The sequence below is a fragment of the Erpetoichthys calabaricus genome, chromosome 3 (assembly GCF_900747795.2).
Source record: "Erpetoichthys calabaricus chromosome 3, fErpCal1.3, whole genome shotgun sequence".
In the NCBI taxonomy this organism is placed as follows: Eukaryota; Metazoa; Chordata; class Cladistia; order Polypteriformes; family Polypteridae; genus Erpetoichthys; species Erpetoichthys calabaricus.
The window spans coordinates 1,321,721-1,334,260 of record NC_041396.2 but is presented as its reverse complement, the minus strand read 5'-3'; the positions used below and the strand labels follow the sequence as shown (position 1 = coordinate 1,334,260).

Sequence of the window (12,540 nt, the reverse complement as noted above, 5' to 3'; positions counted from 1 at the left end):
GTTATATAGCGCCTTTCACATCAGGCTGCACATAACGTAACGGAATGGACCCCCTGGGCATATCGACGGTGCCACCTCACTTGTCTTGATCATGACTTCACTTTTTCTCTCTCCAATGTGAGTGGCAGTGCCGGGCATCCTGAGGGGCACACTAACCTCCCAACTGAGTGGTCTTGGCTGGCTCCACACCTCGCCCTCAAGTGAGCCTGGATTTCGGAGGTGCCCCCTGTGCGATGTCTCTGGGCACACTGGAGCCACGTGGGCAAGTAATTCGTCTCGAGTGTCATCAGGCCGACCCAAGTGAGTGACAATACGATTATAGTCAGTGCGTGGCGGTCAGAAGACACACAGGGATGCAGACTCAGAAGTTCAGTCACTTCTACCACGAAGTCACCCACCGAGGGCGAGGCCTCCGTCCACACAGCTCCCTGCCAGTCAAAATACCACACGGCCGTCTCCACGTCCTTCCTCCATCAATCTAGGGAGTCCATTTTGAGTGACCACAGCTAAACGCCAACCCCCTGCCATCTGTCCGTCCATTTGAGTTAGTTATAGGGCAGGGGGATGTGCAGGCCAGCTGAGTGCCACCGGTCAATAGGTGACTTTGGTGACGGCCCGCTCTCGGCTGCCATTTTCGATCAGCTGGCTTCCGGAACGCTTGCGGTTTCGCTTGAGTTTGGACAGGTCCTTGTCGAAGACTTCCCCTGAGCGCAGGGCGGACACGAGGTCATCGAACTCGCCGCCCTCCTCCGAGATGCTGCCAGCCTTCGTCTTCTTCAGGCGCCGCTCCTTCTCCCGTTGCTCCTTGAGCTGTGAACACAAAAGCAGGGCATCAGCGGTGGGACTCGTTCAACTCCCCTGGCACTCGGTGGTGTTCAGCTGGTTTAGCTCCTTTTAGCGTCAGGTCAAGTGCCCCCGTGCCCCCCATCTGTCATACAGGACCATCCGTGTGCATTGAAAGGGCTGGGTGGGGGTAAAGGTAAAAATAAAATTGTGGCACCAGGGGGCGCCACACAAAGCACAAAGTTTGTAAAATGAGAACCCTAGAAGAGGAGCCTTGGGCACATGCAGTGAAGTCCATTCAAGTGGCACTCTTTGGTATCTGCTAAATATGACTGACCATGGGCTAGCAGATGGCACTGTGGCTTGGGCACTCTTGAGGGACCCAGATTGCCTCCAAAGCAAACCCCCATCTACCAGGCCGGGGTGGAATTGGCCTCTTTGTCTGGGCTGTGGTCAAGTGGACACAAGAGTTTTGATGGCATCTTCAGGGCATTGCTTTACATTAATCTCTGAAATACGCAAGTGGGCACACTACCCACAGTCGGTGAGATTTATAAGCCAATGGACGTGTGAATTATCAGAGGGGGACATGCTGGAGCCCTTGAGGACTCAACTGCCCAACCGTCCCATCAGATCCCGTCCTCACCATGAAACAAAGAAACCCGAGGCGCTCACCATGGCCTCCATACGTGCCCGCCGCTCCTCCTCCTCCTTCTTGCGCCGCATGTTCTCCAGGTCCTGCCTCGCCTCGCTAAACGACTGCAGGAACGTGTCGAAGATCCCAAAGAACTCATCGGGCTGCAGGCGGCTCTCCTCCTCACCAAAGTGCTTCAGGGCCTTCATGAACTGAGGGGAGAAAAACAAAAAAGAGGACGGGATCAGGTGGCACTACCAGTGATGAACACAAGGTGGCACTCTCACAGGAGTCTCAGTCCTCCTGAGGGCTCCTGGACAATGTGGGCCATGAGTGGGCACCTCATGTGGTATGAGACCCCATTTACCTCTGGCCCAATGGTCAATTTGGAGTCACTGCAGCAGCTACTTCTGTGTCCATCACTGACCTCTCGGCTCCTTTTGGTAAAGCACCCGTTGTCAGGTCTTAGCCAGGGTCTCAACTGTCACAACATCACAAGTTCAATTGCCATCACTTTGTGACCCAAGTGACACCCGTGGAGATGCCAAATGGACTGCACACTGTCTGCCTGCCCCTTCCGCACACTGGCACATAGTGGCACTCCTTAATTAATGGTGACTATGGAACCACAGAAGTACCACCATCAACCTTGGCATCACTTAACTGGCAGTACAACACCCCACTAAAATGTTCTTATGCCAACTAAACTTCCTTGCGAGTTAAAACAACGCAAACTCGAGGAGACCCACCAAACATTAAGCAGATGGCAGCGGCCAACACAAATTTGTTTTTCACACGGGTGACTGCCAACATCAGAGATGTGAAGTTGGCTTCATCTTCAATTGTCCTCCCTAAACACTGGGACCAGAAAAGAGCACTCCAGAGAGTCCAAATGCCAACACGGCTCTTCTTGCACTTGTACCCATGCCACGCTTTTTCCAGGCAGGGAAGGCCACCATTGTGATAATCAGCAGTGTGACTGCGTGCCACCGTATCACCGGGGAGGGGCATTGCCGTTTAATTTACAGCCATACAGATTTAGGTTAACATTACGCTGCCGTCATTAACAAACCCATTCCCAGGGAGCGGGCGCTCTCTGCTGGGCAGATCAAGACCAAGTCAGTTGACTTTGTTAGCTGTGGCACTGGCATCTGAGACTTTAGACATTAGAAAGAAAAACCTGGCGGGCATCACTGGGAGCTGGGTACTGTTTGTTCACTCTTGTTGGAGCAAAAATAACACAAGGTCCGTCAGTAATGGGCACAGAGCAGGAATCAAACAAATTGAGTGTGCCCGTCAGTCACTGGGCGCACTCACACACCCTGGACAGTGGAAGAAAACCCACATGGATAAAGCGGGCAACACAAACTCTGCCAGGGACTGAACCAGAAGTGTGATGCCAACATCATGCCACCCCAAACACTAGCCTTGATTTTTCTCTTGAGTTAGAGCAATGCCAACTCCTTTCCTTTCCTTTACAAATGAATGATAAAAGTCGCTCAGATTTCCCTCCACATCCTAAATTTTACCTCATGGATTTCATGCCAAGGCAGAGCAGCGAGCGATTTGTTTCTTTTTTTATTTTAAATTTGTTAAAAATAAGGGCGGAAAAAAACTTCATTTCCCTTTCAAGAATAATATTCAAGTAATGGCTCTCCATGAAAGGCCAACAGCGGGCAAGACGCCCGCTCGTGTTTCAGTTAGCGTTCAGAAGCTGGGACTGATTCTCTTGGCAGCTTCTGCAGTGGGAAGCCATCCTGTGGCAAATTCATTCCACATGGAAAAGAAATTCCGGCTGAAAGTAAAGGCCGGCCTGGCGGAGAAGGAGCTGGCATTAGCGCTGCTACAATGGGGGCTGCTTAGTGACTGAGAGAGACCAGACAAGGGTGGGCAGCGGACAGCGCTTCAGGTGGGCATCTAGGGCAACAGGTCAGATATTGGTGGGCCAACAAAAGTGGGTTACACAATCAAGGTATAGACGGTGGGGCTCTAGGTGGGCACTGGCCAAGGCGAGTTGGGATGTTGGAAAATGTTTAAGAAGTGAATGGACAATGGCAATGGGGCACACATCAAAGTACAGATGGTGAGACTTTAGGGGAACACTTGGTATGGTGAGTCAGGATAAAGGTCAGTGCAAATAGGAAACAGAGCACAATGAAAAGTGGGCCACTGGTCAAGCTGTGGGCAACAGGGCTTTAGGTGGCTACCGGGCAAGACTTGTCAGGATGGTGGGCAGCATAAACAGTCAAACACAAGTCACGGAATAGACAGTGGGGCTTTAGGTGGGCACTAGACACGGCAAGTCTGAATGTAAGGCAACATGTGAGAAATCAATTAACATTCAGGGTCAGGGTTAGGAAACGAGGGTCACATGTGCAGGCGCGAATGCCAGAGCTACAGGTGGTCACTGGGCATGGTGAGTTGGGTTGATGGGCAGTAAAAATAAAATCAGAAGGCAATGAAAGTTAGTTATGGATCAAGGTGTGCCTGTCATGACCACGGGAGGGCAAGGTGGAATGAAGGGCAATGTATAAGAAATCAGCGGGTGATAAAAATGGGGCAGACTTCAAGGAGCAGATGGTGGGACTTTAGGGAGGTACTGGGCACACTAATTTGGGCTAACGACCAGCAAAAACAGAAAGGGGGTCACAAGACAAGGGTGGATGGCAGGGCTTTAGTTGGGGGCTGGGCAGCATAAACAGTGAAACAGGAAATCAGAGGGCAATGAAAGTGACACACATGTCGAGGTATGGACTGTAGGGTTTAAGGTGGGCACTGGGCACAGTGCGCCAGACTGAAGGTCAACATGTTAAGAAATAAACAGCTGACGAAATTGGGTCAAAAGATAAGTTTAGGCAGGCTTTAGGTGGGCACTGGCATGCCAAGTCAAGACAATGGAAGTGAGTCATGCGTGAAGGGTGGGCATCAGGGGGCTAGTCAAGATGGGGGGCAGCAGAGGAAATCATAGGGCAATGAAAAAGAGTCACACAGCAGGGATTTAGTCAGGCACAACGAGTCTGAATGTTGGGCAAGAAATCAATGGGTGATGAAGTGGGCTACATGTCAAGGTGCAGATGGTGGGGCATAAGGTGGGCACTAGGCACAGTCAGCCAAAATGTAGGGCTACAGGTAATACATCAAGGTGCGTCTGTCAGGGCTTTAGGATGGCGCTGGGCATGGCAAGGTGAGATGTAAGGCATAAGAGATCAATGGTATGGGTACACTATGGGCAAGAAAGCAGCCTTACAGTGACCCCAAAGACCTTGGCACCATCCATAAATCAGACGAGGGACTGCCTGGCACGAAGAACGGGAGATGAGCCACCTGTAGGGGTGGCAGGGCTTCTTTAGAGATGCCTTGATTTGACACTTTACATTCTCCCTGTAATCATCCCCTCATACGGCCTCCTTGCAGCTCTCCTTCTAGTGAAGGTGGGCACACAGCTGGCACGTAAGGATATTCTGCGAATGCGTCGACCTCGATACTCTCCGACATTTTTGTGCAGACCAGTAAATGGAGAACAGGACGTCTGCAGAGACAACAAGACACAAGTCAAGTGTTGGTACACAAATCAACATGGCGGCGCCAAATATCGAAAACTCAAAGAGGGCGCTCACGATGGGCGGACTTTGAGAGCACATGGTGGACGGTCAAAGGTGACAGAGGTGAACGTGCCTAGATGCTGGGAACCAACACTGACATTTCTATAGCGCCTTACATAGACAAAGTGGGGGGGGGGGGGAGGCATCTTCAGCCACATGGACGATGGGACGCCAGCCAGTTAGAGACCGGGGCCAGAAGGAGCAGGCTGTGGTGGGCAATTCAGCCAGGACATTGGGGCATACCCCACACAGTCTGAAGGATGGCACCAATTTTAATAGCCAGCCCTGTGCGTGTCCCTGTCACTGAGACCACAAGGTGAGCACCCCCTGCTGGTCCTGCAGCAGCCCCTAAACTTTTTCTTTGATGGTCTCCCATCCAGGTACTGGCCGGGCCCAAACACATTTAGTTTCAGGGGGTTACCTGTTCTGAAGTGCAGGGGGGAGAAGACCTCTGGCCACGGGCACCTTTGCGTACTTTTTATTTAAATGGGGATAAATGAGTTGCTATGGCGAAATTCTGAACCCGTGTGCATCCCACTTTATCACAGTACGTACAGTAAAGGTATTAATATACTGTGAAGATCAACGTATGTGACGTTACACACCGCGAGTACGAATATAATGTGTACACACACACAAGTTGGAAGTGCCACTGCCTCCGTCTGCATCACCGTGCCCGGATACCCACAAAGTGCCCTGCCAGCTTGTTCACTGTGGTAAGGCACTCGTCTTCTCCTTCTCACTCTTTATAAATGAAGCAGCAGGCGACTGCATTTCCAGGGCCTTCCTGTTTTGACCTCCTCGCCTTAATCCCATTTTCCAAATAGCGGGATTATAGCAGGAATGGCGCAGGCCAAATGGAAAGAGCAAATGTGCTCGAGCTCCTCTGACAGCTTGTTAGGACGGGTTGGCTGCTTCCTGAGCCAGTTCAGTTTCCGTTCCCTCTCCGTGGATTTTCTCGAGCCAAGCTTGTCATTTGTCAGTCCTCCTCCTCCACTTCCTACAGCCTGGAAAAAGTGCCGAGGAGCCAAACCTTCATGCTTGTGTTCAACAAAGAGCCTGTTGCTCAGCAGCAGGAGAACAAGAGCCGAGACACGAGCGGCCGCCTCACATCCCGTCTTGTTAAGCTCATTGTGGGATGCCCCTCGGTGCCCCCACCTCCAACTGCATGCACTTGACACTTTCAACGGAATCGCTCCACGTTGGCATGAGTGACAAAAGGCTGGAAAGGGGCGGAGCTTCACTTCTGATTGAATCAGGGTGACTCATGGATCAAAAGAGATGAAGGAGGTGACTGGCAGCTTTCACTATGACCAAGGTGGGCACAGTGCAGTATCAAAAAAAGAGGGCTGAAAAGGTGGCGTTTGAACATGAAAGATTAAAAACATTACTAAAATGGTGAGTGAAAAGGGGCAGGGCTTAACTGGCACCTCACAGACTGGCAGCAGCAGGATGTCTGAATCAGTAAGTTAGGACGAGGGGAGTCAGTTATGAAAGAATTCAAGGTATGAAAGGCGTGATGGAGACAGGACTTCAGTGACAATTGACACACTAGGACTGGCAGAGCCTGAAAGACATCCATAAGGACGGAGCTACAGATAGAGGGCGCCACAGAGCTGAAGTGACAGAACTACAAACAGGAAAGGAGTTCTAAAATGGTGACTGAAAGGGGGCGTGGCTTAATCGACACCTTACAAATGTCCATCAGAGCTGACTGGCAGCAGAGTGGCAGCTAAGGTATGACGTAGTGAGGTACGTTGTGACTAGATAAAGGGTGGGCGCTTCAGCCACAATTAGACACTAGGACTGGCAGAGCCTGAAAAGGATAAAGAGTAAAAAAACAGGAAAGGAAATTGGGTGGGGCTTAACTGGCACCTTAAAAATGCCCATCACAGATGACTGACAGCAGAGTGGAAACAGTATTATTAACTTCTGACAGGTTTAATTAAAGCCTTATGGTTTACAGGTCCTCACAGACGTTCATTGGGGAGAAATCTGTAGACAGAGGGGGTCGTGGAGCTTCAGTTGAGAACAAAGTGGCATCTGTAACAGCAAATTATGACAAGTGGGGTCAGTTATGAAAGAGTTCCATCCATCCATCCATTTTCCAACCCGCTGAATCCGAACACAGGGTCACGGGGGTCTGCTGGAGCCAATCCCAGCCAACACAGGGCACAAGGCAGGAACCAATCCCGGGCAGGGTGCCAACCCACCGCAGGACACACACAAACACACCCACACACCAAGCACACACTAGGGCCAATTTAGAATCGCCAATCCACCTAACCTGCATGTCTTTGGACTGTGGGAGGAAACCGGAGCGCCCGGAGGAAACCCACGCAGATACGGGGAGAACATGCAAACTCCACGCAGGTAGGACCCGGGAAGCGAACCCAGGTCCCCAGGTCTCCCAACTGCGAGGCAGCAGCGCTACCCACTGCGCCACCGTGCCACCCTATGAAAGAGTTAAACATATGAAACACGGCACTAAAGTGACTAAAGGTAAAGGGGCGGGGCTTCAGGCACATTTCAGACGGAGTCACTGACAGATCCACATGAATCAATAAAAGAGTGAATGAAAGTGAAGGGTCATCTGGCAGCCGGGGGCGACAGTATCAGCATGGTGGGCACAGTAGAGTAAGCTATATACATATATATATATATATATATATATATATACATATATATGGTTGAAATAGTTTACTGTCAAATAATGCAAAGAGTACACGACACGTGTTTCGCCCTAATTCTGGGCTCATCAGGCGTACACACTCTACTGCACTCGCTTACGGTAATCGAACCTCGGACGTCAACGCTAGAGGCAAAGCCCCTAGGGCGAAACACGTGTCGTGTACTCTTTGCATTGACAGTAAACTATTTCAACCATTCTATGATCTGCTTCTCACAACTGAGGGCATCGTGGTGGATGTTAGCCGACTTGCTGACCAACCATAAGCGTTACCTGGTAGGTAACCACCCATACAATCAGATTGTGATTCAGACTACGAATGCCGTGAATATATATATATATATATATATAGAAACAAAAAGCAGACTAAAGGCAGAGGGTGCCAATAGAGCTGAAGTGGCATCAAAGGAATTAAAAATAGGAAACCATTCCTAAAATGGGGAGTGAAAAGGGGCGGGGCTTAACTGACACCTTAAAAATGTTCATTAGAGTTGATTGACAGCAGAGTGGCAACTGTATTAGTGAATGAAGTGTGACTGACGCCTGTGGTGAGTTATGACTAGAGAAAGGGGAGGGGCTTCAGCCACAATTGAGACATTAGGACTGGCAGACCTTAAGAAGAGAGCCAACGTGACAGAGCATCAGTAGGGTCGGGCAGCAAAGGAGTTAGAAAAACCTGCGAGAAAAGGGGAGGAGCTAAACTGAATTACGACTGACATACACTGGGGTGTCATGGAACTTGATGTTCATCAGAGTTACTTGGCAACAAAATGTCATGTCAAGGGGGTTAAATACAAAAAAGAATTTGATATTTGAAGAAAGGGGGTGGGGCTTCAGGTCAAAATTTAAACAGGGTGATTGACAGATCCACATAGATAAACAAAGGGTGGGGGGGGGGGTAGGGGGGGATTGGGCGGCGGTCTCTGAGGAAAACGGTACTGACAGTTGACTGGTAGCATGCCAGTGTCAGTATCAGCATGATGGGAAAAGCACAGTCAGCTAAAATAATAAGGGGACTACAGAGGAGGAGTGCCACAGAGACCAACTGACAAAACCCGCTGGCGTCAGAGTTAGTTAGAGAAGGCCAAGCAGAAGTGGCCACAAAAAAATTCAAAAGAGGACGCTGCATTTTAAAATGGCGGAAGAGAAGGGCCGGGGCTTAACTAAAACCTTATGACTGCCAGGTCATCTCCGACATACAGACAGAGAGTCAATTGGCAGCAAAGTGGTATCCACATCAGTAAATTACGTGACATGAGAAGGTGGGGCAGGGCGTCAGGTACAGCTGAAACGTCTTAAAAGACGCACCTGCAGACAGAGAGCTAAACTGAGAGACCAGAGTGGCATTGGCATCACCGGGGCAAAGCTCTAAATGAGGCCTCATTGAAACCCTTAGATGACATACGGGCACAGTTCATGGTGGTCACTATGAAAGGCGCTCTTGCCCTGTGCTGTTATACTATAATCTTGGCTTGGTTTACAGAATCAATCTGCAAGTTTTCTTTGCGGTGACGGGCACCACATTAGACTGATTGACTTTAACGTATTTAATTGTCGGGCTTTCTTTCTTGGTGCTGGCTAGGAAAGGCGCTATACAAGACAGTGAATGATTGCATTTTGCTCAACCTTGTGAAATGCCCTGCATAGTGAAAGAGGTGTTAGACAAGATTAAAACCGACCCAAAGTACTGCACCCCTCTTTGCAATGAAAGACGCTATATAGGAGGGATCAACGGAAATCCACTCCTCTCAGCTGTCCTTTCACAGAACTTCATGTTAAAGGCGCTATATAGGATAAGCAGTGAGTGTACCTTATTCTTGGTTACAGTGTAAAAGGCGCTACAGAAGATCAACACTGACCCGCAGTACAAGACGAGAGGACGCAGGAGCCTCTGCACTGCACTCTCACCCACTGACGACGTGTGTGCTGAAAGGAGCTATAAACTGTAGAATGACAGCTGAGCGACTGCAGTGCTTTCTTGTGGGATGTCATTGCTATGAATGGCGCTCTATGAGATGCATGCTGACCAATGGTGGTGACACTTGCTGGCTTTGTAAAGAACCCTGTGATGGCGTTTGTTGTGAAAGGCACTATAAAGAATGAAAGCGGATTGACTCAATGCAGTAGTGTTGCCTTTCCTTCCATAGTGCTTGCTGTGAAAGGCGCCATACAAGATCAGCACTGGCTGACAGAACTGGACTCCCATTTACACGTTAAAAAGCCTCACACAGGCCCAACAGAATTGACAAGCGCCGACTGTTTTCTTGCCAGGCTTGCAGTGGTGTCTGACGTGAAAGGCGCTAGATGGCTGACATCTGCCGACACTCTGCCGTTTCTTCCAAAGAGTCCTACCAGCTGTTGCCATGAGAGCAGGTCCACAACAGAAGAAAAGAGAAGGAAAATCTCCCGGCAATGGGAACCGAGGCAGAGCTCGGCGTCACGCTCCACAAGCCAACAGCCCGGCCAGGACTCGGCCGCAGTTCAAAGGGAATCAGCCTGGCGACAAAGGAAAATAAACGGCCGGGCTTCCCTGGGATGTTTTAGTCATTAGCAGGAGGCCGGCGGGCCGCACAAAGGACGTCTCTCTTCTCTTCTGCTGGCCGAGTTTCCAAATGAGAGCTGAGGCATGGTGACTGCTGGGGTTTGGCCACCACAGAGAGATTTGGGCGCGTGGGCTTTTAACCCTGAAGTCACTCCTCGTCTTCAGGTGCACACATTTAAAGTGAAAACTCGAGGTTGTAGCCATCTGACCAGCCGCTTTAGGGGTCTGTGCAATCCATGCGGGGTCACTGAGGACAGAGGGTATATCAGCATGGTGGGACCTGTAGGGGGCGCCAGTGTTGTGCAGGGCCAATTTAGGCTTTCCAGTCAATACGACGTACAAATGTGTGGTACATGGGAGGACACTGGGGGGACATGCAGGCTTCACACCAACACGGAATGGGCATGGAAGTTGAACTATGGGACTGTGCTAACCAGTGTGCCATTTCAGGAATCTGCTTAATCCAGTCCAAGGTCACTGGGCACACTGTGAGAAATAACACCTGCACGGACGGGGGTGACAGTGTAGCACTGGGCCAATTCATGCTTGCCAGCCAACACAATGCACAATTTGTGTAATATGGGAGGAAAATCCACACGGACACTGGGAGAACATGCAGGCTTCACACTGACTTTCAGAAAGCATTTGATAAGGTGCCACACAAGAGGTTGGGCATCAGACTAAAAGAAGTGGGAGTTCAGGGCATGGTGTGTAGATGGGTACAAAATGGGCACAAAGATAGGAAGCAGAGAGTGATGGTGAGGGGAGCTGTGTCAGAATTAGGGGGCATTAAAAGTGGTGCCCAGCAGGGGTCAGTGCTGGGGCTGCTGGTCTGACAAGTAGGGAATCAATAAGCTGGTCAAGATGGCAGATGGTACCAAGATAGGTGGACTGGCAGATAACTGAAAATCTGTTATATCATCACAGAGGGGCTTGCACAGCAGACAGGCTTGGGTAGATCTGTGAACGATGAAATTTAATGTCAGTAAATGTAAAGAATTACACGCAGGAAGTCAAAATGTGAGGTTTGAATACACAATGGACGATCAAGAGTCCACCTTATGAGAAGGACTTAGGAGTCGTAGTGCACTCTAAGCTATCGACTTTCAGACAGTGTTCAGAAGCCATTAAGAAGGCTAACAGAATGTCAGGTTATATAGCGCCTTGATGTGTGGAGAACAAGTCACAGGAGGTTCTGCTCAGGCTTTATAACACACTGATGAGGCCTCATCTGGAGTCCTGGTCTCCATAAAGACACAGCAGCACAAGAGACGGTCCACAGAAGAGTGACTAGGCTGATTATGGGGGGCTACAGGGGGTGAGTTATGAGGAAAAGATTAAAAGAGCTGAGCCTTATTGTGATGAAGAGGAGACCTGACTGGACGGGAATGAGTCCAGTGGATCGAGACGGTGACTTTGTAATGAACTTTTCTTGTTAAGAGCAGATTTCACCAAAAAGTTAGAAAGGAGAAAAAAAAAAGCACAGACACATGGAAAGTGGAGTTGGGAGAGCCTCAAATATCGACCTGATGTCGGCGAACGGGTTCAATGGCAAGTTTTCTAATGGTCCTGTCGGGGGGCTTTGGATTATTATACAGTACAGAAGGATCCTGGTGGCAGAGTGCACCAACGTTTGGACCTGAAGTAAGAATTTCACTGCACCCCGTGCACAAGGACAATACGGGGGCTACTACTAGTACTGACAGACAGATATATGGGTAGATGTAAAAGGCGCTATACTAGAAAAGTGTGGAACACACCATTAAACGGACATAAAAGGCGCCTCAGGTACCCACATGCTGTGGCAGAAACAACTGGGCACCACTGACCAATAACTTTCACTGTCCACCCTCATCAAATCATGTCGGGTGGGAGGGGGTCATGAGGGTGTCCAGGATGTGTGGGGGCAAACACCAATGACAAGGGAAAGGCAAGAGTGTGGGACTGGGGGGAAAAAAGTGCAGTGGGCTCAATGTCTCTATTGGCCGTCCCTTTTGTCCACCCCTCTCCTGAAGTGTCCCTCCGCTGTGCCCCTGCTCTACTTTGGTCACATCACCCAACATCTCCATGAATTACGCTGTCCTTGGCACAGCCCCTAGTCCACAGTGTGCCACACTCTACGCTGCTGCTCATCAGCGTTTGAAGCCCCATTGTATTCTGGGATCACATCTTAATGTGCTATGCAGTAGATAGATAGATAGATAGATAGATAGATAGATAGATAGATAGATAGATAGATAGATGTGAAAGGCGCTATATGATAGATAGATAGATATGAAAGGCACTATAT

The 12,540-nt window shown here is 49.8% G+C and overlaps 1 protein-coding gene across 4 annotated transcripts in view; it reads right to left on the bottom strand.

Annotated features, from left to right (window-relative positions):
- daam2 (dishevelled associated activator of morphogenesis 2) overlaps nt 1–12,540 on the bottom strand; it is a 238,209-nt gene continuing 225,669 nt past the window's right edge. For 2 of the 4 annotated variants that reach the window (XM_051925399.1, XM_051925401.1), the window contains exons 25-26: nt 1,459–1,629; nt 2–810 (exon numbers count right to left, since the gene is read on the bottom strand). In XM_051925399.1, coding sequence (XP_051781359.1) covers nt 592–810; nt 1,459–1,629 — 390 coding nt within the window. In that variant the 3' untranslated portion in view covers nt 2–591. Of the gene's footprint in view, nt 811–1,458; nt 1,630–12,540 lie in introns of all 4 variants that reach the window. The other 2 variants (XM_051925402.1, XM_051925400.1) reach the window with 2 other exon arrangements.